This window comes from Halichoerus grypus, chromosome 7, assembly GCF_964656455.1.
Source record: "Halichoerus grypus chromosome 7, mHalGry1.hap1.1, whole genome shotgun sequence".
NCBI classification, from domain to species: Eukaryota; Metazoa; Chordata; class Mammalia; order Carnivora; family Phocidae; genus Halichoerus; species Halichoerus grypus.
In genome coordinates, this window is record NC_135718.1 from 110,863,173 (window position 1) to 110,883,791 (window position 20,619).

At 38.0% G+C, this 20,619-nt stretch overlaps 2 protein-coding genes across 9 annotated transcripts in view; one reads left to right on the forward strand and one right to left on the reverse strand.

Moving 5' to 3' along the window:
* Window positions 1–2,909, reverse strand: part of SWT1 (SWT1 RNA endoribonuclease homolog) — a 100,316-nt gene extending 97,407 nt beyond the window's left edge. For 3 of the 7 annotated variants that reach the window (XR_013449860.1, XM_078078050.1, XM_078078051.1), the window contains exon 1: window positions 2,763–2,907. The gene's annotated coding sequence lies outside the window, so the exon portion shown is untranslated. Of the gene's footprint in view, window positions 1–1,908; window positions 2,007–2,762 lie in introns of those variants that run through there. The other 4 variants (XR_013449862.1, XR_013449861.1, XM_078078048.1 and 1 more) reach the window with 3 other exon arrangements.
* Window positions 2,910–3,057: 148 nt separating this feature from the next.
* TRMT1L (tRNA methyltransferase 1L) overlaps window positions 3,058–20,619 on the forward strand; it is a 53,283-nt gene continuing 35,721 nt past the window's right edge. The window contains exons 1-7 of one of the 2 annotated variants that reach the window (XM_036070067.2): window positions 3,058–3,567; window positions 8,448–8,555; window positions 9,835–9,948; window positions 13,306–13,370; window positions 14,979–15,108; window positions 16,927–17,050; window positions 17,740–17,819. In XM_036070067.2, the coding sequence (XP_035925960.1) occupies window positions 3,327–3,567; window positions 8,448–8,555; window positions 9,835–9,948; window positions 13,306–13,370; window positions 14,979–15,108; window positions 16,927–17,050; window positions 17,740–17,819 (862 nt within the window). In that variant the 5' untranslated portion in view covers window positions 3,058–3,326. Of the gene's footprint in view, window positions 3,568–4,807; window positions 5,199–8,447; window positions 8,556–9,834; window positions 9,949–13,305; window positions 13,371–14,978; window positions 15,109–16,926; window positions 17,051–17,739; window positions 17,820–20,619 lie in introns of those variants that run through there. The other variant, XM_078078052.1, reaches the window with a different exon arrangement.

Below are 20,619 nucleotides of genomic sequence, written 5' to 3' on the forward strand. Positions count from 1 at the left end.
ATATGGAAACTATGAATGTAAGAAAGGCTAGAAAACAGGCAATTGCAAGTACTCATGGTCAATCGTGACCACAGTAAGTGAAGTCCTATGAAAGAATGATCAAATCAAACTTTTAGAATGGTTCGATGAATATAAAGAGAAAGAAAATGCTGACAGCTAAGAGAAAAGCTAATAATAAAAATTAATTAAAGAATATTTAATATAGACTTCTAAGAACAATCCTAATTTACCCCAAAATTTTGCTTTGTAAGATAATGTATGGCAACAACTGAATTCACAGCTGAGCTTCCAGATTAGAGGAATAATCTTCTTTTCCCCTTCTTCTTCGAAGGATTCTATTCCATGTTGGGGAAAGGTACAATAAAAAATAATAATAATAAATTCCATGAAATGAACTGTTTAGAGGCAATGTACTACTTATGTTAACTTCTACAATTTAAACTGATCCACGTTCATCTTACGTTGTTGCTTTGAATACAAAATAAGGCTAAATTTCAACCTCTCACCCATAAGCCAATTGAAAAAAAAATCACTGCAGATAGTGGACCGTCAGAGGAAAAACACATATATGTTTACCATGACAAATGTTTTATAATAGTGTGAAATTCGTGTTGACTTCATGAAAATCAAAATATCAACTCAAAGGGGAGACTTCCTGAGTTGGCCAGCCTCCAAAGTGGCTCCTGATGATCTCTGCTGCCTGGTAATTACACTCTCAGGCGAGTCCTCTCATACTAAATAGTGCTGGCCTGTGACACCAATAGGAACTGCCATATGGCAGTATGTGGCTGGGTCATATAAGACACTGTGGCTTGTGTTTTTCTCTCACTCTAGGGAAAGCCAGCCACCATATCATGAGGACAATCAAGTAGCCCATGGAGCTGCCCACCAGCGAACTGAAGCCCGCTGCCAAAAAAGAACCAACTGCCAGGCATGTGAGCGGGCCAGCTTTGAAGCTAATCCTGCAGCCCTAATCAAGCCTTTGAGTGGAAGCTTCCCTGGCTGATATCTTCACTGCCACCTCCTGAGACTCAGAACCAGATCCACCCAGAAAGCCACTTCTGAATTCCTGAGGCACAGAAACTGTGAGGTAATGTTTATTGTTGTTTTAAACCACTAAGTTTTAGGATAACTTAGGCAGCAATAGATGAATAATACAGTCACTTAATATAATCTTCAAACTTTGAAGACTCCTTTTTTTAGAATGTCTCAAGACACAGACCATGCTTAGAAATTCTTATTAAAATTCCCATAGAATCCACACGCTAAAATCTAACCAATTTTCATCTTCCGGTTTCCAGCTGGTGTTAAATAATGAGACTGATACAGTGAATCAAGCTTTCAATTAACCATCTAGCTTTTTGGAAATAGAAAAAAAATCAATGATGCTTTGATGATGCATAAATATTATTAGCCACTACTCATTCTCGTAAATTATAACGTGTTATTTTCCCATTTTTAATTGACTGTTAAGAGCAGTGAGGCAGTTATACATTCAGGAAAACTAGTTAAAAGTTGGGGTGGGGTGCGTCTCGGTGGTCCGTGGGTTGAGCATGGCACTCTTAGTTTCTGCTGGGGTCCTAATCTCGGGCAGGTGGGATCAGCCCGGCCTCCAACTCAGCGCTTGTCCAGGAGAGTCGGCTTGGGATTCTCTCTCTCTCCTTCTCCCTCTGCCCCCCTCCCCCCACTCGCGTGCTCTCTATCTCTTAAAATAAATAAATCTTTTCTTTTTTTAAAGTTGAGGTTGAAGGCATTATGAGGACTTTAGAACTATAACTCACTAGGGAAGGAGGGGGAAAAAGCCTACATGTACACTTCCTAACTACTGGGGGGTGGGTGGGAGGGTTGGGAGGTGGTAACTAATTCTGTTACACTTTCAAAGTGCCAAATAATCACACTTGCTCTCACCTGGGCTCCGAAACAAGCAGGAAATAAATAGGCCAATGATATAGGTAGGCATTAAGTATCAGCTTTATGAACCAGGAAAACCCCAGCTGGAAGGGTGAGTCTCCTAACTAAGACTAAAAGGGGCTTCCCTCTACTTCCCTGCTGCCCATAACATTCGGACCAGTCCCGGGAAGAAAGAGCAGCCAGAAACCTCAAGTTTTCCTGTCTGCGCCAGGGGCATGAATGCGTGAGACTTAAGTTCAAGCAGGCCGGAGAGTAAAGGGAAGGGAAGTACGCGGGCCAGAGGACTCTCTGGCAGATGCCGTGTGGAATCTGAGTCGCATCAACCAGGTGCCGCAAAGCTCAACACACTCAGAGCTGTGGTTATTAAGTCTAACTACAAGCGTAGGGCGCGCGCACAAACACACACACTTCTCTACCCACAGAACTCCTACAACCACAGGGCAATGCTGATGATAACAGGAATATGTAGCTTAAAGCAAAATAAAGACAAAAGGAGACGTGTTCAGGTCACGGTGTGGATGAGGGTGCGAAAGTAAGCGCAGAGCCCGATTCCAAATCAACCAGACTAGCAGAGAAGCTCCTTAGCTGCTCGTAAGCCGCCGCGGCCCAGGGGCTCCGCAGGAAGAAACCAGACTCTCGCTCTGAGCGAGGGGCAACTCCAGAGGCAGAGCCGACCAGAACCACACCCTTCACTGAGCGGACTCAACCCCGGATCCGCCTACAGAGTCGCCCCGCCCAGGCTTGCGGGGCCTCCGGAATCCTCTGACCGGCTGGCCACCCGCTAGGGTACCGGAGGGAGAGAGGTGGGAACTTGCCCAGCAAAACGTCAACTAGCGCCCCAGTTGCCTTACCAGTGCCCGCAGCGGTGGCGACTCCGGAGGCCCAGACCAAGAAAAAGGGCCCCCCTGGACCCGATGCTCGCTGGGAAATGTAGTCCTGCACTCGGACCCAGACTACTACTCCAACGCTCCGAGTGTTTGTTTAGCTTTGCATTTACTTCCTCCAAGGACTTGGAACTCCGGCTCCGCCCCAGCTGGCGCGCTGCACCCTGGGTATTGTAGTCTTGATTCGCTTCCTTGGTTGACGGCTGGAACGGAGACGCACCGTGGAAGCGGAACTCTCTTACCTCATTGGACGCCGTCCCCATTACGTTTCTGCGCAGGCTGTGGTGCCGTCGTAACGCCTCAGGGAAAGGGAAGCGGACGGGACTGCGAATTGCTGCCTCTGGCTTTTTATTTTTCTGCTGACAGGATTTGGTCACTGGTTCTTCATCTTTTGTCTGTTGCACGCATCCAGCCCTTCCCATTTGCTTTCCCACTCCTTGGATCCAGCCCTCTGGGCATTCACGCCAGTTCTCTCACCCCGCCGTGAGCCCCTCCTGGTCCCCGGGCGGGCCTGGCACGGAGGCGGTAACTATGGAGAATATGGCGGAGGAGGAGCTGCTAACCCAGGAGAAGGAGGAGGTGGAGGTGGCCCAGGTCCAGGTCCCGACCCCGGCCCCGGACTCGGCTCGGGTCCCAGCTCCGGCCCCGGATTCGGCCCCGGCCCCGGACTCGGCTCCGACTCCGGCCTCGGCTCCAGCCCCAGCCCCTGCCCTGGCCCAGGCTCCGGCCCTGTCCCCGTCCCTAGCCTCTGCCCCTGACGAGGCTGAAAGCAGTAAGTGCAGGAGGCCTAGATCTTTCTGCCGCAAAAGAAGCGAGAAAGTGCGCCTTGCTGGGGAGTAGGGGAGGCCCTTCTTCACTGGGATGGTTTAATGGGGAAAGGCAGGTTTAGGGATGTGGGGGGGGAGGAAGGAGGGACCCGTGTAGTGGGTAAAGCGGGTACAGAATGGGAGAAGGCACAAACCTCGAGGACATCATGGTGAAGGATTTGTGCAGGCCAGGAGTGCTGCAGATAAAAGGAAATAATGAGGTTGAGGGCTTCTTCGTTAAAGGGGGTCTTTTTCTGCTACGAAGATAGAAGTTACATTAATTTGGTAGTTTCCCTCTCAACCCCGTCTGCCATGGTTCGCTAAGTCCTTCAAAATGTGAGATGGTAACCAAGGCAGCCTGTTTACTGTAGTAGATCCTAGCTGCCAAGATTTAGAAACCATTGCTATCAACTAGTTTTTATGCTCGATATACACAAATAGATGGGTTTTTCTTATTATTTAATTTTCTTTAGCAGCTTGCTTCCAAAAAGAATTTGAGGCTGATAAGTAGTTTAAGAAAAGGTCGACTAAATTATGGATGTCTTCCCTCAGTCATAAATACCAATTGAGTTTTGCACTCCGTTCCATCAGAAGTGGACTGTTGAAAATTAATAGCCCGTGTTATTGTGCTAATGTATGTGCTTGCATGTTTTCTAAGTGGTGATTTATTGGACCATAAAGAGAAACACTTAAGAATCTTCTGAACACTTCTGGTGTAAAGTCTAAGAAAGTTTTTTTAAAAAATTACTTTGTGGTCCATAAATTGACCCTTATGCTCTTTCTAAATTATAACAAAATAAATTAATTCATTTTCTTTCCTACTTCTAGGACAGTTGCGAATTTAATATTTATACAACACTTGGGTAGTTGTAGTCTAATAGAGTACTTTGAAGTTTTAAAGCCTCATAAAAATTGTTATAGTAGATTAAAGAGTAGAGCTGACTGGATCTCAGTTTCCTCATCTGTAAATTATGGGGAAATTAATTAAATGATTTAAGTCCTTTTCAAAAAAAAAAAAGTACAGCTGATCACAGAAAAGACAAAGAAGGCGTGCCTTAGGTATGCCTCTCCTCATATAAGCTCAGAGCTTGTAGGTGCAAAATAAGGACAATCGTTTCTTCACCCACAACTGGGCGGGGGGGAGGGGGAGGCGGTGGTACACTCTCCTGAGTAAGTAGCCTCCCTTCCTCACCTCTAGATTGAATTTGTTTATATTAATCAGAATTGGTTCAGCAACTTTAGGGAATGCGTGCTTTCTCCACCTCCCCACCAGCAAGAATGTTAAACATAGTTTGGGAAGATACATATTCCACAATTTAAAGTATGTAATTTGAAGAATGTATGATGTTTGAGAAACCTGAAAAATGCATTACTGGGGCAAATATGTAATGATTGAGAAATCCAAAATGCATTAGAAATATGTATTAATCACATTTTTAAAAATTATTTTTACGTGGTCTAGTTAGTCCTTTGAAATCAGTCTTAACTAGGCAAGATGAAGATGGCATATCTGAAATAGAACTGAAAAATGAGGAAAAAGTATCAGAAGTTGTAAAAGAACCTCCTAGCATCTTGGATTCATCTGATTTAACAAGAGGTTTGCCTATTGACTTTGGGATTATTAGCATGTTACAAAAAGTTTGAGTGATATAAGTACAGATTGTCTGATATCTACTGTCTTGAAACAGAAAGTGATTTGAGAGGTGTACATACATAGGCATATCATGAATCTTTAGACAGATCTTTGAGAGTTTTAATAGTGGACCACAGGATTTTCATTGTTCTCTTCTAAGTTACCAGGGCCGTCTCTTATTTTGTACAACTTAGAATGATCTCAGTAAGCACAGGCTGATATAGTACTATATAATTTCACATAAACAGAACTTTGAACTTTGGAAGCCAGAAGCCTTTATGATTGCAAATTCAAAGGATTGATTTGTACACATGGATTCGTTGCCTGAATCTTGCGGTCTCACCTAGCAATTAAGTTTTTGCTCATAAGGGAAAAGTTTTGCCTATTATAGAAATTACATCTTATTATAAAGTCATTTGAACAATACCTGGTATGACAAGTTAAACGATAAGATTTGTTGCTCTTTGTTTTTCTCGTTTAAAAATGAGGTAAAAATTTGTCTTTTAATAAATTTCAGCAGTAATGTCTGATAGTGCTGAATTCCAAAATTATTGACTCCGTGTGCTACTGCATCCAAAAAGACCAATGATTTTTTTAAATTATTTAACAAGCCATAGTGCCTGCTGTGTGCAAGATACTGTACTAGGCATTTAACCATTACAAAAATGAGGAAGTCATATCCCCTGCCGCTTACTGTTTATTTGTGGGGGAAACAAACAAGGACACAAATTATATAGAAGGGTGAAAAAAAGGAACTGGGAGTGAAGCTTGGAAAGGAATAGGCAGGAAGGTAGCAATACCAAGAACAGAATTTAAAAGGTTTTTAAGGTTCTAAACTGTATAACCTAACTGAATAATGAGTACTAGAGAGCCTTATGGTTTACCATCATCTCCTCTCTGGTTGGGGATCTTTTCCTGCCAATTTTCAGCTCCTAGTCTTCTTGTATTTGTATATTCAAGCTCCTACTTTGTAAACATTACTTTCCTTTGGGTTATGGATATTCAGGTCTCTCCTTAAAAGGAAAGAAAAAGCACCACCTATCTCCTTTTTTATACTGCCACACTTTTTGAAATAATCTATGTGATTTTCTATACTTTATTTCTTCTTCCAATCCCATTTGTATTCTGGAACACCTCACTGAACCTTTTTTCTTTTTTTTTGTTTTTTTTTTAAAGATTTTATTTATTTATTTGACAGAGAGACACAGTGAGAGAGGGAACACAAGCAGGGGGAGTGGGAGAGGGAGAAGCAGGCTTCCTGCTGAGCAGGGAGCCTGATGTGGGGCTCCATCCCAGGACCCTGGGATCATGACCTGAGCCTAAGGCAGACGCTTAACCGACTGAGCCACCCAGACACCCCTGAACCTTTTTTCTTAAAGGTCACTGGAGACCTGCTGAATACTAAATCCAGTAGTTTTCTGTTGATTTCTACAACTATTTGCGATACTTAGTGTTGAACAGTTATCTTTTACATTCTCTTTTTTCTTGGCTTCTGCCTTATCTTGATTCTCCTTGCCATTTATTGTTTTTGAATCTACCCTCCTGATTATTTTTCCTCAGTGTCTCTTACGTTACCTACATCCCTCCATATGTCACTTCTGAATTGTAACTATTTATATTAATCAGTAGTGGGTTCAGTGGCATTAGGGAATGCATCCCCCATGCCCATAATCAAGAATATGTTAAATATACTTTGGAAAGATTTATTCGTATATTCCAAAGTTTACAAATATGTCATTTGAAGAATGTGTAATGTTTGAGAGAGCTAAAAATATGTTACTGGGACTGGATTTTGGCCTTTTTCTTCTCTTTTTTTCACAATGTTTTTTTCCTTAGGCTTTCTTCAACTCCTAGTTTCACCTACTGTGTATTTATGATTTATATCCCTCCTGACTCCAAAAACAACTCAACTGCATACTGAACTTGAGGATGAGTATGAGTAGTACATCAAACACACTATGTCAAAAACTAAATTCCTTTTTCTCCTTTCCTCTTCTTTTTGCCAAAAATGTTTTCCTCTTCCTTTATTGGTTAATGGTACCATTATTCTCAACCATATAAACTTGAAATCTTAAGAGTCATTCTTGAATGCACTCTTCATTCATGGTTATTTCTCACACCCAAAGTTCTTTTTTTTTTTTTTTTTTTTTTACCATCTGTTCTGTACCTTTCTATTACTAACTTCTCACCTCCGTTATTGATTTTTGGTTCTACAGCCAGACATAACCTGAAACGCATTCAGATCCTACCATTCACTCCCTCAAAAACCTGCAAAGACTTCACATTGCCGGAAGAGGACAGTCCAGACTAACTTACATAGAATTTAAGCCTTTCATGATCTGTACAGTTTTGGCTGTTTGTTCTTCTGCCACCTCCATTCTCCAGACATACTACATTCCAACCAGGGGTGGGATAGAGGTGGCTGTATTTTTTTACACCTTATGCTTTTCATGAGATTACTTCAGTTTATAAGGCCAGCCACCAAGTCTCTGCTTATTGAAATTCTATTCATAGTCACAGTCAAATGCCACTTCTTCAGTGAAGACATTCTCAAAGACACTTGTTGGAATTAATTCCTCCTTCCTCTGTATGCCCACATCATATTACTTTACCCCTAGTATTCATTTCATCCTGCATTGTATTACAGTTAGTAGGTAACATAACAATATCTCTCCTGCCTGTTGAAAGTTCTTTTTTTTTTTTCAAGATTTTATTTATTTATTTGACCGAGACAAAGCGAGAGAAGGAACACAAGCAGGGGGAGTGGGAGAGGGAGAAGCAGGCTTCCCGCTGAGCAGGGAGCCCGATGCAGGGCTTGATCCCAGGACCCTGGGATCATGACCTGAGCCGAAGGCAGACACTTAACGACAGCCACTCAGGTGCCCCTCTTGAAAGTTCTTTAAAGATAGGAAGCGTGGCTTATGTTTCTTACTTCAGCATTTTGTACAGAGTAAAAACATTTTTTTGTAGAATTATATTGAATAATTAGATAAAACTTTAAAGGTGTGAAGTTAGCGTTGTTCCCCAACTTTTTGCCTTCTGAGGCACGCTTGTCATTTTATAGGCAGAATTGCAGCAGTATTCCCCATCTAGGCACTGGGCATGATGCTACAGGAAATAAAAGTGGAGTATCTGTGACGTGATCAAATAAAAACAGAACTGGAATTCAGATTGTTAACACATAATCTTCTAACTCTTAAAATTTCCTTTCAGAGAGACACATCTCAATCCAAAGGCAGCTTGCTGATCTAGAGAAGTTAGCCTTCGTAGCTGAAGATTTTGACTCTGCCAGTTCATTGAACTCAGATAATCTTGATGCAGGTATTTCCATATTTTTAAGGGTTTTTTTCCCCCCTTAATTTCTATTGGCTTTTTATCTTTCAACTCATGAAAATTTGCTGAGAGTAGACTTGTTTATTGCCACTGAACTAGAGCAATAATAAAACTTTTTCATTCAGGAAATTGGTAGCCTTCTACATTCACAGGTGCTGGGGACAAGTTGTTTCACAGTTCCTCAAGGAAATTACAATTTCATGGATATATAAGGACTGTGTCTTCTGTAAGTTAGGAATTGCATTTAGCTATAAGTAACAGAAATCCAAAAAACAGTGCCTTTAATAACAAGAGGCTTATATTCGGTCATGTAAACGAAGTCCCCAGGTGGGCAATTTAAGGCTGGAACAAGAGTTCCTCATTGTTGTCAGGCCTCAAGCTCCTCCAGCTCCTCTCTTACTGTCTTGCCATCCTTAGTGCTTGAATTCCATCCTCAGTATCACTTCATGGTTTTTTGAAGTAAGCAGAGTATATTGAAAAATTAATTTTGACTCTACTTGCAGTGTGCTATATGTTAAAGATACTTGTTGGATTAAAAATTAAGCGAGTTGCTCATTATTTTTGTATATTTTTATCGTTTTAAACCTGAATTTGAGATTTTAATTTTTTTGTTACTATCAAAGTTTTTATTTGAGATATATTACATTTCTGATTAAATAAGACTTCTATTTTTACAATCCATAATCTTTTCATGAATAAAGAAGGAAGAACTTAGAAATTCACTAATAGGATACGGTGGCTCTAACCATGCTCCCTGGCCCAGAATAGCAGTTATCTGGGATCCCACTTACTCCTTTCACTCCTTCCATTTTTCTTACTCTGCATGTTCACTGTTTTTGTTGCTGCCAGAGCAGGTGCTTACACTGTCTGCCCTGCTCCTGCCTCTCTGCGACGGTGACAGGTACTGCCTTCTCCCCTGTCCAAAGTACATAGTGATGCTGTCTCTCACAGGCATTTTGGCTGGAGGGATATCATGTACTTTATCACTTTCTCATTTTCTCTGTTCCCAGTGGCAACAAAGATATCAGCTAGCCCCAGAGAGGAGAGTTTTAGGGTAAAAAAATCAATCACTGACCATGTGCTGATTATTAACTACTACCTGTTGAGGCAGAGGTGACTCTCCCTAATGTTAACATAGACATTATCTGAGAAGTATGTGTGTTGGGTGGAGAGAGTCTCCTACTACTTCTTTTGTAGCTAAATCGAGGCATTAATAGTCTATTCTGTGTTTTATTGGTTCTTTTTTTTTTTTTTTTTTTCCGGTCAGGAAACAAACAGTCTTGTCCATTGTGCCCCAAGGAGAAATTCAGAGCTTGTAATAGCCATAAGCTTCGTCGTCACCTTCAAAATTTACACTGGAAAGTCTCAGTTGAATTTGAAGGTTAGTATTTTTGTGCTTGCTAAAAAGTAAATGAGTCAAGATTTGATAGAAGTTTTGGAATTTTATTGTGAACATAAATATTTTCCATTTAAAATTATGAGGGATTTGATGTCCTTTTAATGTATTTCTTCGTAAATGACCATGTAACTCTCTAGGCAGTAGATGTATGTTGCAAGTGTAGTTTACTCTAGCAAACATTTTTAAGCATCTGTTCTATACTGGGTACTTTGCTTGGTCCTGGGGGTCCCCATAACTTTTTGAACTATGTTTTATTTTTTTATTTTTTATTTTTTTTATTTTTATTTTTAAAGATTTTATTTATTAATTTGACAGAGAGAGCGAGAGCGGGAACACAAGCAGGGGGAGTGGGAGAGGGAGAAGCAGGCTTCCCGCTGAGCAGGGAGCCCGATGCGGGGCTCAATCCCAGGACCCTGGGATTATGACCTGAGCCGAAGGCAGACGCTTAACGACTGAGCCATCCAGGCACCCCTATTTTTTTATTTTTTTAAGATTTTTATTTCTTTATTAGAGAGAGAGAGCAAGCACAAGCAGAGGGAGAAGCAGGTTCCCCGCGGAGCAAGAAGCCCAATGTGGGACTCGATCCCAGGACCCTGGGATCATAACCTGAGCCAAAGGCAGAGCTTAACCGACTGAGCCATCCAGGCATCCCTGAACTATGTTTTAAAAAGCTATACTTTTTCTTTTATGTTAGAACAACTACCATCTGACACATAATTTTGAAAGCGTAATAAATGCAAAACAAAATAAAATATATGGTATGAATATTGGAAAAAAAGAAGACAATGTCTTTTTTTCTGCTGATGGCTTAAAAAGATGAGACTTAGAAAGAGTAGTGGGATATAAGATAAATATTTGAAATCATAACCTTTCTCTACTCTATATAAATGGAAATTAGAAAAAAGGCACCAATTACAGTCGTGACAAAAATGACACAATTTGGGGGACTAAATTTAATAAGAGGTCTCATAAAGAATAAAATTAAAGAACAGAAGATGAGATCTTACCAAGTAAGAAGACTTCCTAGATAAAATCAATTATTAGATTCTGAGAGTGAATTATGTGAATTATTACAGCATTTTTGGAAAGAGATCTCGCAACATTTTTAAAATTTAAAATACACTTATCTCTCCACCAGGTACTCCCTCTTTTGGGAGTAAAAGAATCAATTGATAAGGATAGATGTACAAGAATATTCACTGCAGCATTTACTTAGTGACAAAAACTTGAAACTAAAATAAAAGAGGGTTGGTTGACTGTATTATGGTGTATACATACCATGAAATATTATGCTGCCATTGTAAAGAGTACATATTAGATCCATACTAGCTTACTTGGAAGGATTTCCACTATAAACTGCTATTGAAAACAGCGTGTGTGTGTGTAAGATTTTATGATATTACATTTAGATAAAAACAAAAAATATCTCCCAAAAAAAGCCCTAAATATCCATGTTAAGCATATGCATACTTATATTTGCATATGATTTTGTGAGCATAGGTGTTGCTAAGTGTGGTTATCTGGAATTTTAACCAAACTGGATGAAATAGCCAGTATGAGACACCCAGAAAAGAAGTCAGAACTATCTTCTTAGTAGTACTGGTAAAAGGTTATCACTAGTTACTTAGGGAAAAGGGAATTAGAGACTAAATCAGAGGCCATCATGTCTTTTATGTTTAATTATTTATAAGAAAGTATAGTAAATCGTGTCTTTTTATCAAAAAGTTCTTTTTGTATTCTTTATTTAAGCCATTGTGTAACCTTTAGGTTAGTCTTTGTCTTCCAAGTTATTCTCATCTCTTAAATGGCTCATGGCATTTCTTTACTTTCTTAAGTACATTAAGTTGTTGGGTTTTTTCACATGGTCGTGATCTGGTAGATGGCAAGTATCACAGTTTTTGTTTTAGCAAGCAAGTCTCAAAGTAGTTGGCAAATATGTTTAAGGTAGAAGCAATGAGACCTGCTGAAGGAATAGAAAAAGTGAGATGTGAGGGGAAATAAGCTAAGAATGCTTGAGCTTGAGACTTGAGCAGTTATAAAAATGGTGGTATCCTTTGCTGAGCAGAGAAGACTGCATTAGGACCAGGTATAGGGGAAAAGGCCAAGCCTGCAGATTTAGGCATGCAAAGGTTTAGATGCATCTCCTGGAGATGTCAAGTAGCCTGTAGAATTTTGAGTTTGGGGGAAAGGTTGGGACTAGAGATACACGTTTGGGAATTGTCAGAATATAGATGGTATTTAAAGCCATAAGACTGGATGGGATGGGGCGCCTGGGTGGCTCAGTTGGTTAAGCGTCTGCCTTCGGCTCAGGTCATGATCCCGGAGTCCTGGGATCTAGTCCTACATCGGGCTCCCTGCTCGGCGGGGGGCCTGCTTCTCATTCTGACCCTCCCCCCTCTCATGCTTCTCTCTCTCTTTCTCACTCTCTTGCTCTCAAATAAATAAAATAAAATCTTGGGGGAAAAAAGACTGGATGGGATAACCATAGGAGTACATATCAATGGGGGAAAAAAAAGGTTGCTACGTCCTGGGATACTTCCGTATGTACAAGTAAGAGAAACAATTAGATGCAAGGTATGAGAAGAAAGGAGTTAGAGATCACTTACAGTTAGGACAACTGGAAGGCATTATCATTTATTTAAAAAATGAAAAAGAGACCTGGTTCAAGATGAAATGATATATTTAGTCCTTGACAGATTTTTGAAATACTGACCTGATAACCCAGTGGTACATCCTCAGCAGGCAATCAGAAATAGAGATCCAGTCCTCAGGAAGGAGTTAGTAACTAGAGCTAGAATTTGGAATTCCTTCCCCCAGGGGAGATAGTTGCAACCATAAAAGGCATTAAAGTTACCAAGGAAATGAGGAGGAAAAGTCATGTAGCAGATCAAGCCTATAGAAAATCTACCTTTTAGAAAAGTAGGAGAGAGAGAAGAGGACATATGAAGAAGATTAAGAAGGATGGGAGAGAACTAAGTGCCATATCATAAAGAGGCTGTGTAATGGCAAATGTAGTATGAGGCAAAGAAGGTGAAGCCTAGAAAAGGTCACAGTGTCAGAGAACAGATGATAAAATTGAGTCCCAGAGAAGCTAAATGACAAATCCAAGAAAACACATAGTCTTGGCAGAACCAGAATTCAAACCTGGATCTCATATATTTGTTTTTGTACTATATCTTATATAACAAATATATAAAACTAAGTCTCATTCAAATAAATTATGACCTTATAAATAAAAGAAGAATCCAGTTATTACAAAATAAAATTTGCTAATAATTTTTAACGATAATTGAATATTTAATGAACACTGATATGACAACCATCAATTCTTCACTTTAGGTTACAGGATGTGCATCTGTCACTTACCTTGTCGACCAGTGAAACCAAACATTATTGGAGAACAGGTAATCAGATGTTAGATTTCTTTTTAAATTTAGCCCTCTTTAAAGAAAGCATAATTTTTACTTGGCTTTAAGGCTGTGGACATATTTGGCAATGAGGTTTACTTTAAGATTTTTGTATGAGTGCTTTCAGATTATCATAGCATGAAAAATATGAGATATATGAAAAAAAGAGTTGCTGTATTGAACTTTTCATTGTGTAGTTTTTAATTTTCAGATAAATTTTTCCCTTGTGTTCAAAAGGAAAGTTACCCTATTTACTAATTTTGGAATGGAGAATTTAAATAAAAAGTAATATTTTTCTTTTAAAATAAATTTTGATTATGGAATAAGAGCCTTCAATTTCTATGTTTAGTAAATATCTTAGTATGTCAATTCATATTTACCTTCTCTATGCTCTTTCTTTTAATTTGTCAATGGACAGAATCAAGAAACTTTCTGAAATCTTAATAATATCTTTAAAAGTACTTATGTTCATTTTTAGGATACATTTAACTTTGGGGGGATACAAATTACAAAATATTTTTTAGTAATACTATCCTGAGTGCATATTAGCTTAAGAAGTCCTCGTTATTAATTTTTTTTCAGGTCACTAAAAAGAGTAAAATGCTGGGGAGAAAAAAACCCAAGCATTTCTTAAGCAGTAGTCAGGACAGTGGTTGGTCCATCAACCCTATCCAGGACATTTTGAATATGATAACAACAGTACTATAAGGAACCCTATGCAATGTTCTCGACTATTCTCTATTTGCTATTTGAGCCCAAGTAAATAGGAGGTAGAAGCTCTAAGGGTAAAAGGCATCAAAAGTAGGAAAAAGCCATTGGAGTAGTCTTTTTATTCTCAGCTAAATGAGAAATTATAAAGTGAAAATTTTTTACTTGGACTATTAGACTTTTTATTACGTTTCTAACATTCAGTGGTATGGTGAAACTAGCTCATATTTCTAGAAACCTTGAAAGCTGGTTGTTAAAAATGGCCATCATTAAAAATTAAATTGTATAAATTTTAAAGTGCATAAATTATATTACAAACAAAGGTAGTGAGTACTCAAATCTCATTACTTCCTGATATCTATTTTACTGTTGTCCGTGTTCTTTATAAATATATTATATCTGCATGGTAACCATGCTCTCTAGTAGGATATTACACGTCTCTTCCCAGACTCACATTTAGTGATGTCACATCAGTAGCTTGAAATCTGACACAATTGTAGCTTGAAGTTGAACATGGTAGAGTACACATACCACAGAAAGCTGCAAACATTATAAATCAGGACTTTATTTTCCTGGAGAAAATTGTTACACAGTGCTGCTAATTTTATGCCATTTTTATAGGTGCTACTTATAGAAAATAGGGTACAGTTATATGCTGACTAGAATGAATGGGAAAAACAAATTAAAGTTGCAGTCTATTATAAAGTAAGTAAAAAGCATGTGTAAATATAGATAAGGAAGTGAAGATCCCTTCAAAGTTGGATGGCAATATTAATACCATCTTCTACACCATTAAGCCCAAGATACACTAAAATACTTAAATTTGCAATCTTAAATTTCTGTTTCATTGTCTTAGTAACTTATCTGTACATTTAAATTAAATACTCTGTTTGATAGATATCCAGTAAAATGGGCGCCCATTATCATTGTATCATTTGTTCAGCAACAATCACCAGAAGGACCGATATGCTGGGACATGTTAGGCGACATGTGAATAAAGGAGAGACGAAATCCAGGTATATTGCTGGTAAGTTGAGCAATCTCATTAACATATGTTCATAAGTAAATCCTTAAACAGTGGTCCAGTTATTCTTCTCAGACATCAGGTAGATAAAATATAGGGACTTAACCAAATCATTTAGTTAACTACTAATTCATTACTTCAGGTTTCGTTTTCTTTCTGTGAGGCGCCCAACAACATTCAGCTGTCCTCAGTTTAACAAATATATTTAATGTGGGTAAAAAAAGTGATTGATGCTAAAGTAAACATAGGTATCTTAATGAAAGATTATACATAGCTATGTTATACTTACTGTTGAAAAACACTGGAAGAAGGAAGTAGAGTTATATAAAGACCATTTATTATCCTGAAGTGATAATCAGGTTATCAATAGCTTGTTATTACTGAGGCAGCCCCTCTTAAGAATTAACAGAATGCCTGGGTGGCTCAGTTGGTTAAGCATCTGCCTTCGGCTCAGGTCATGATCTCAGGGTCCTGGGATCGAGTCCCACATCGGGCTTCTTGCTCAGCAGGGAGTCTACTTCTCCTCCTGCCTGCCGCTCTCCCTGCTTATGCGTGCTCTCTCTCTCTCTCTCTCTGACAAATAAAATCTTTAAAAAAAAGAATTAAGACCTCATGCCCTAAGGTATCCATTGTATGTAATGAATTAATTTCTCTCATATACATCTAGAATGGTATTATGTACCTTTCTTTCAAGAATTGAAAAAAATACTGAAATAATTTTCTATAGAGCTTAATTTTCTCATAGAATCTGGTTTGAGAAAGGCTGATCTTTTGAGATATGTCACATGCCACTTTGGTAGGTGTAGAAGAATATAAAATACAATGCTAGGGAATGTTAACTGTGATTTGGCACTGTAAAAAGGGAAATATGGTTGCCATGTAGTTAACATTCTGATTACAATATTATCAAGAAATCCATACATAAAGAATCTGTATTTTTCTCCACAGAGATATATATGTCTCATTTCTTAAATATTTAAAATATACACACACAAACACATCAGTATTTCATTTGGGTTTATAGCTAAATGATTCTAATGTATACTAAATGTAGACTCTTTTTTTCCCCATTACTTCATACCCATTTGAATATAATTTATGTTTTATAATTGTAGTTATAAGAAAGTGTTCTGAAATCAAGCATGTTCAGGAAGTATAGTGATTCTTAGTCATCCGTGATGGTTTATGGAATGAAACAGAGATACTAACTTTATAACCATTATATCACAGTAAGATATATTTAGCAGCCAACCTATGTAAACACAGTATAGTGGTTGATGAACAATAAAGGTATTTTAGGATTTTGTTTTATTTTATTTTTTTAAGATTTTATTTATTTATTTGTCAGAGAGAGAGCGCACGCACAAGCAGGGCAGAGTGGCAGGCAGAGGGAGAAGCCGGCTCCATGATGAGCAAGGAGCCCAATGTGGGACTCAATCCCAGGACCCTAGGATCATGACCTAAGCCAAAGGCAAACGCTTAACCGACTGACCCACCCAGGAGTAGGAGTCCCAGATTTTGTTTTATTTTAGCCTTATTGTTCTTAACTAGGTTTCGTAATACAGATATATTGATGTTCTTGGCAGATAAGATTTTAACTTAATAAACTTTAATTCACCAAATACTTAATTGAGTGCGACTCCTTCCTAGAGACAGTACTGAATAAATCAGTTTTGGGTTGTTTTTCTTTTTTCGTTATTTACCTAATTGATTACATTAACAAAGTATTATAAAGAAAAGTTATTTCTTTTAATGTGTATTGTTTTAGATATTTAGAATTACTGTATTTCACTGGAAATCTTTTTTTTTTTTTCATTTTAGCTTCTGCTGCAAAACCACCTAATGAAATTTTGAAAGAGGCAGACACAGATGTACAAGTTTGTCCTAACTATTCTATACCTCAAAAAACAGATTCCTATTTTAATCCCAAAATGAAACTAAATCGGTAAGATAAATTGGAAAAAGGGTTATGGGATGTTTCAAATTATTACAGATTACCTTACCTTAATCTTTATGTTCTAATATAGTGAAATTTAAAACTAGGTACAGAATGAAAATCATCTGTTTTAGTATTTTCTCAGAATGATTGTTTTCTTTTTTCCTACCAAACTAATTTCTTTCTCAGAGAGTAAAATAGGCCTAACTTTATATAATTAATGAACAGGCTGGTGCTTTTGTAGGCAATTTTATTTATGAAATCATTATTCATGGTGAATGCTTGTTTATAAAACCCAATTAGATTGATAGTTTAATTTCACAAATGTTTAGTTCCTGTACTACTAGGAAAGAAATATATTACTCGGTCATCTTTTAAAACAGGTCGTACAGTAAATAGGAACCCCAATTCTCACTATTCTTTTTTTTTTTGAGAGAATGTGTGAGCATGAGGTGGGGGAGGGGCAGAGGGAGAGGGAGAGAGAGAATCCTAAGCAGGCTTCACACCCTCCTCTGAGCCCAGTGTGGGGCTTGATCTCACAACCCTGAGATCATGACCTGAGCCAAAATCAAGAGTCAGGATGCTTAACCGACTGAGCCATCCAGGCGCCCCATCTCACTGTTCTTAAATAAGATAAAATCTACAGTGATGGAGCCATATACAGTAAAATTATTTCAAATTGTTATACTTTCTTCTAGGCAGCTAATATTCTGTACCTTGGCTGCTTTGGCGGAGGAACGAAAACCTTTGGAATGTCTAGATGCCTTCGGAGCCACTGGTAAGTAATGCTTTTTTTGGAACGCCACTTTAATTATCAGATTTATGCAGTATTTTTTCTTAGAAAATTTATATGGGTATTCTATCTGGCAGAATATTTTGATTAAGAACCGAAACTTAAAGACCCATATATTTGAAATTTTGTGGAAAAATTTCAAATATATATAAAAGTAGACTATAAGAAATGAATCCTTTGCTATCTATCACTCACTCCAAAAATTATCAACTTACGCTTGTTCTTGTAGCTGTATCCCATGCACTTTCCCTCATAACTCCTTCCACCATCCTTCATCCCCATTATTTTGATACGAATCACTGATATGTCATTTGATCTGTAAATATTTCAGTTGGATCTCTAAAAGATAAGGATTTTTATTTATTTATCTTTTTTAGGATTTTAAAAAAATAAAACCATGATACCATTATCAAATCTAAAAAAATTAAGAATAATTCTTTTAATATCATCAAATGTTAAATATGCCCAATTATCTCACAATTTTTTAAAAAAATCAAGTAGGAATTCAAATAAAGACTATGTATTTCATTGTTTGATATGTCTAAATCTCTTCTTAATCTATATTCACTTCCATCATTTTGTTTGTATGTGTGATAATTATTTGTTGACATACAGCTTGTTTGCCTTATAGACTTTTCCAGAGTCTAGATTTTTGCTGATGGTATCTCCATGATTCTTATAACATGTTCCTCTGTCTCCTGTATTTCTGTAAATTGGTAATTGGATTTTCAGGTTTGATCAGTTTCAGATACGATTTTCTTTTATTCAAGAATACTCGTTCACTGCAATCAGGAAGTACTTGATGTTTGGTTGTCTCTCTTTTTTTGTGATGCAATAAACTGCTTAGTCATTCGGCTGTGGGGTGAGAGGGAATTTTAAAGACTGAGAACATTTTTCCCAAAAGAACTTAACAGTAAAGAAAAGGTAATAGAAAGGGTAGAACATTTCTAAGAAGCCACCTCTATGTAATCCAAGTTGTTTTTACCAGTTATAGGAGTATATTTTGGGGAATTTTGTAACAAAAGGATGAAAGCAGGAGTTAGCTGTCCTTTTTAAGTTCTCTTTGCAGGGAAAAGTAGTGGTTAAAAGCAATTTAATATCTTGCATAATTTGATCCCAACCTACTTTTCCAAATTTAATTGCCAGCATTTTCTCTTACACAACCCTTTTTCTTTATTCTTTTTTTTTTTTTTTTTTTTACATTTAATCTATTTCACCCATCCTGTGACCCACCTCCCTTCTGGCAACCACCAATTTGTTCTCTTTATTTAAGAGTCTGCTTTTTTCTGTGTATTTTGTTTCTTAAATTCTACATATGAGTGAAATCATGGTATTTGCCTTTCCCTGTCTATTTCACTTAGCATTATACTCTCCAGGTCCGTCCATGTTGTTGCAACTGACAAGATCTCATTCTTTTTCATGGCTGAATAATGTTCCATTGTGTATGTATACTATCTTCTTTATTCATCTATCAATGGATACTTGGGTTGCTTCTATATCTTAGCCATTGTAAATAATGCTGCAGTAAACATAAGGATGCATATATCTTTTTGAATTAGTGTTTTCATTTTCTTTGGGTAAATTCCCAGTCAATTTCTTTTCTTCTTTGAGGAAACTCCGCACGGGTTCCCACAGTGGCCGCAGCAATTTACATTCTCATCAACAGTGAATGAGGGTTCGTTTTTCTTTGCATCCTCACCAACTGTTTTCTTTTTTCTTTTTTAATTATTTTTATTAACATATAATGTATTATTTGTTTCAGGGGTACAGGTCTGTGATTCATCAGTCTTACACAATTCACAGCGCTCACCATAGTACATACCCTCCCCATTGTCCATCACCCAGCCCTCCCATCCGTCCCACCCCCACCACTCCAGCAACCCTCAGTTTGTTTCCTCAGATTGTCTCTTATGGTTTGTCTTCCTCTCTGGTTTCATCATGTTTCATTTTTCCCTTCTTTTCCCTATGATCCTCTGTCTTGTTTCTCAGTTCCTCATATCAGTGAGATCATATGATAATTGTCTTTCTCTAATTGACTTATTTCGCTTAGCATAATACCCTCTAGTTCCATCCACATCATTGCAAATGGCCAAGATTTCAAATTTTTGATGGCTGCATAATATTCCATTATATATATATATACCACATCTTCTTTATCCATTCATCTGTTGATGGACATCTAGGCTCTTTCCATAGTTTGGCTATTGTGGACATTGCTGCTATAAACATTGGGGTGCACAGGCCCCTTCGGATCACTACATTTGTATATTTGGGGTAAATACCCAATAGTGCAATTGCTGGGCCATGGCGTAGCTCTATTTTCAACTTTTTGAGGAACCTCCATACTGTTTTCCAGAGTGGCTGCACCAGCTTGCATTCCCACCAACAGTGTAGGAGGGTTCCCTTTTCTCCACATCCTCACCAACATCTGTTGTTCCCTGACTTGTTAATTTTAACCATTCTGACTGGTGTGAGGTGGTTTTGATTTGTATTTCCTTGATGCTGAGTGATGTTGAGCACTTTTTCATGTGTCTGTTGGCCATTTGGATTTCTTTGCAGAAATGTCTGTTCATGTCTTCTGCCCATTTCTTGATTGGATTATTCTTTGAGTGTTGAGTTTGAGAAGTTCTTTATAGATTTTGGATACTAGCCCTTTAGCTGATATGTTATTTGCAATTATCTTCTCCCATTCTGTCGGTTGTCTTTTGGTTTTGTTGACTGTTTCCTTTGCTGTGCAAAAGCTTTTTATCTTGAAATCCCAATAGTTCATTTTTGCCCTTGCTTC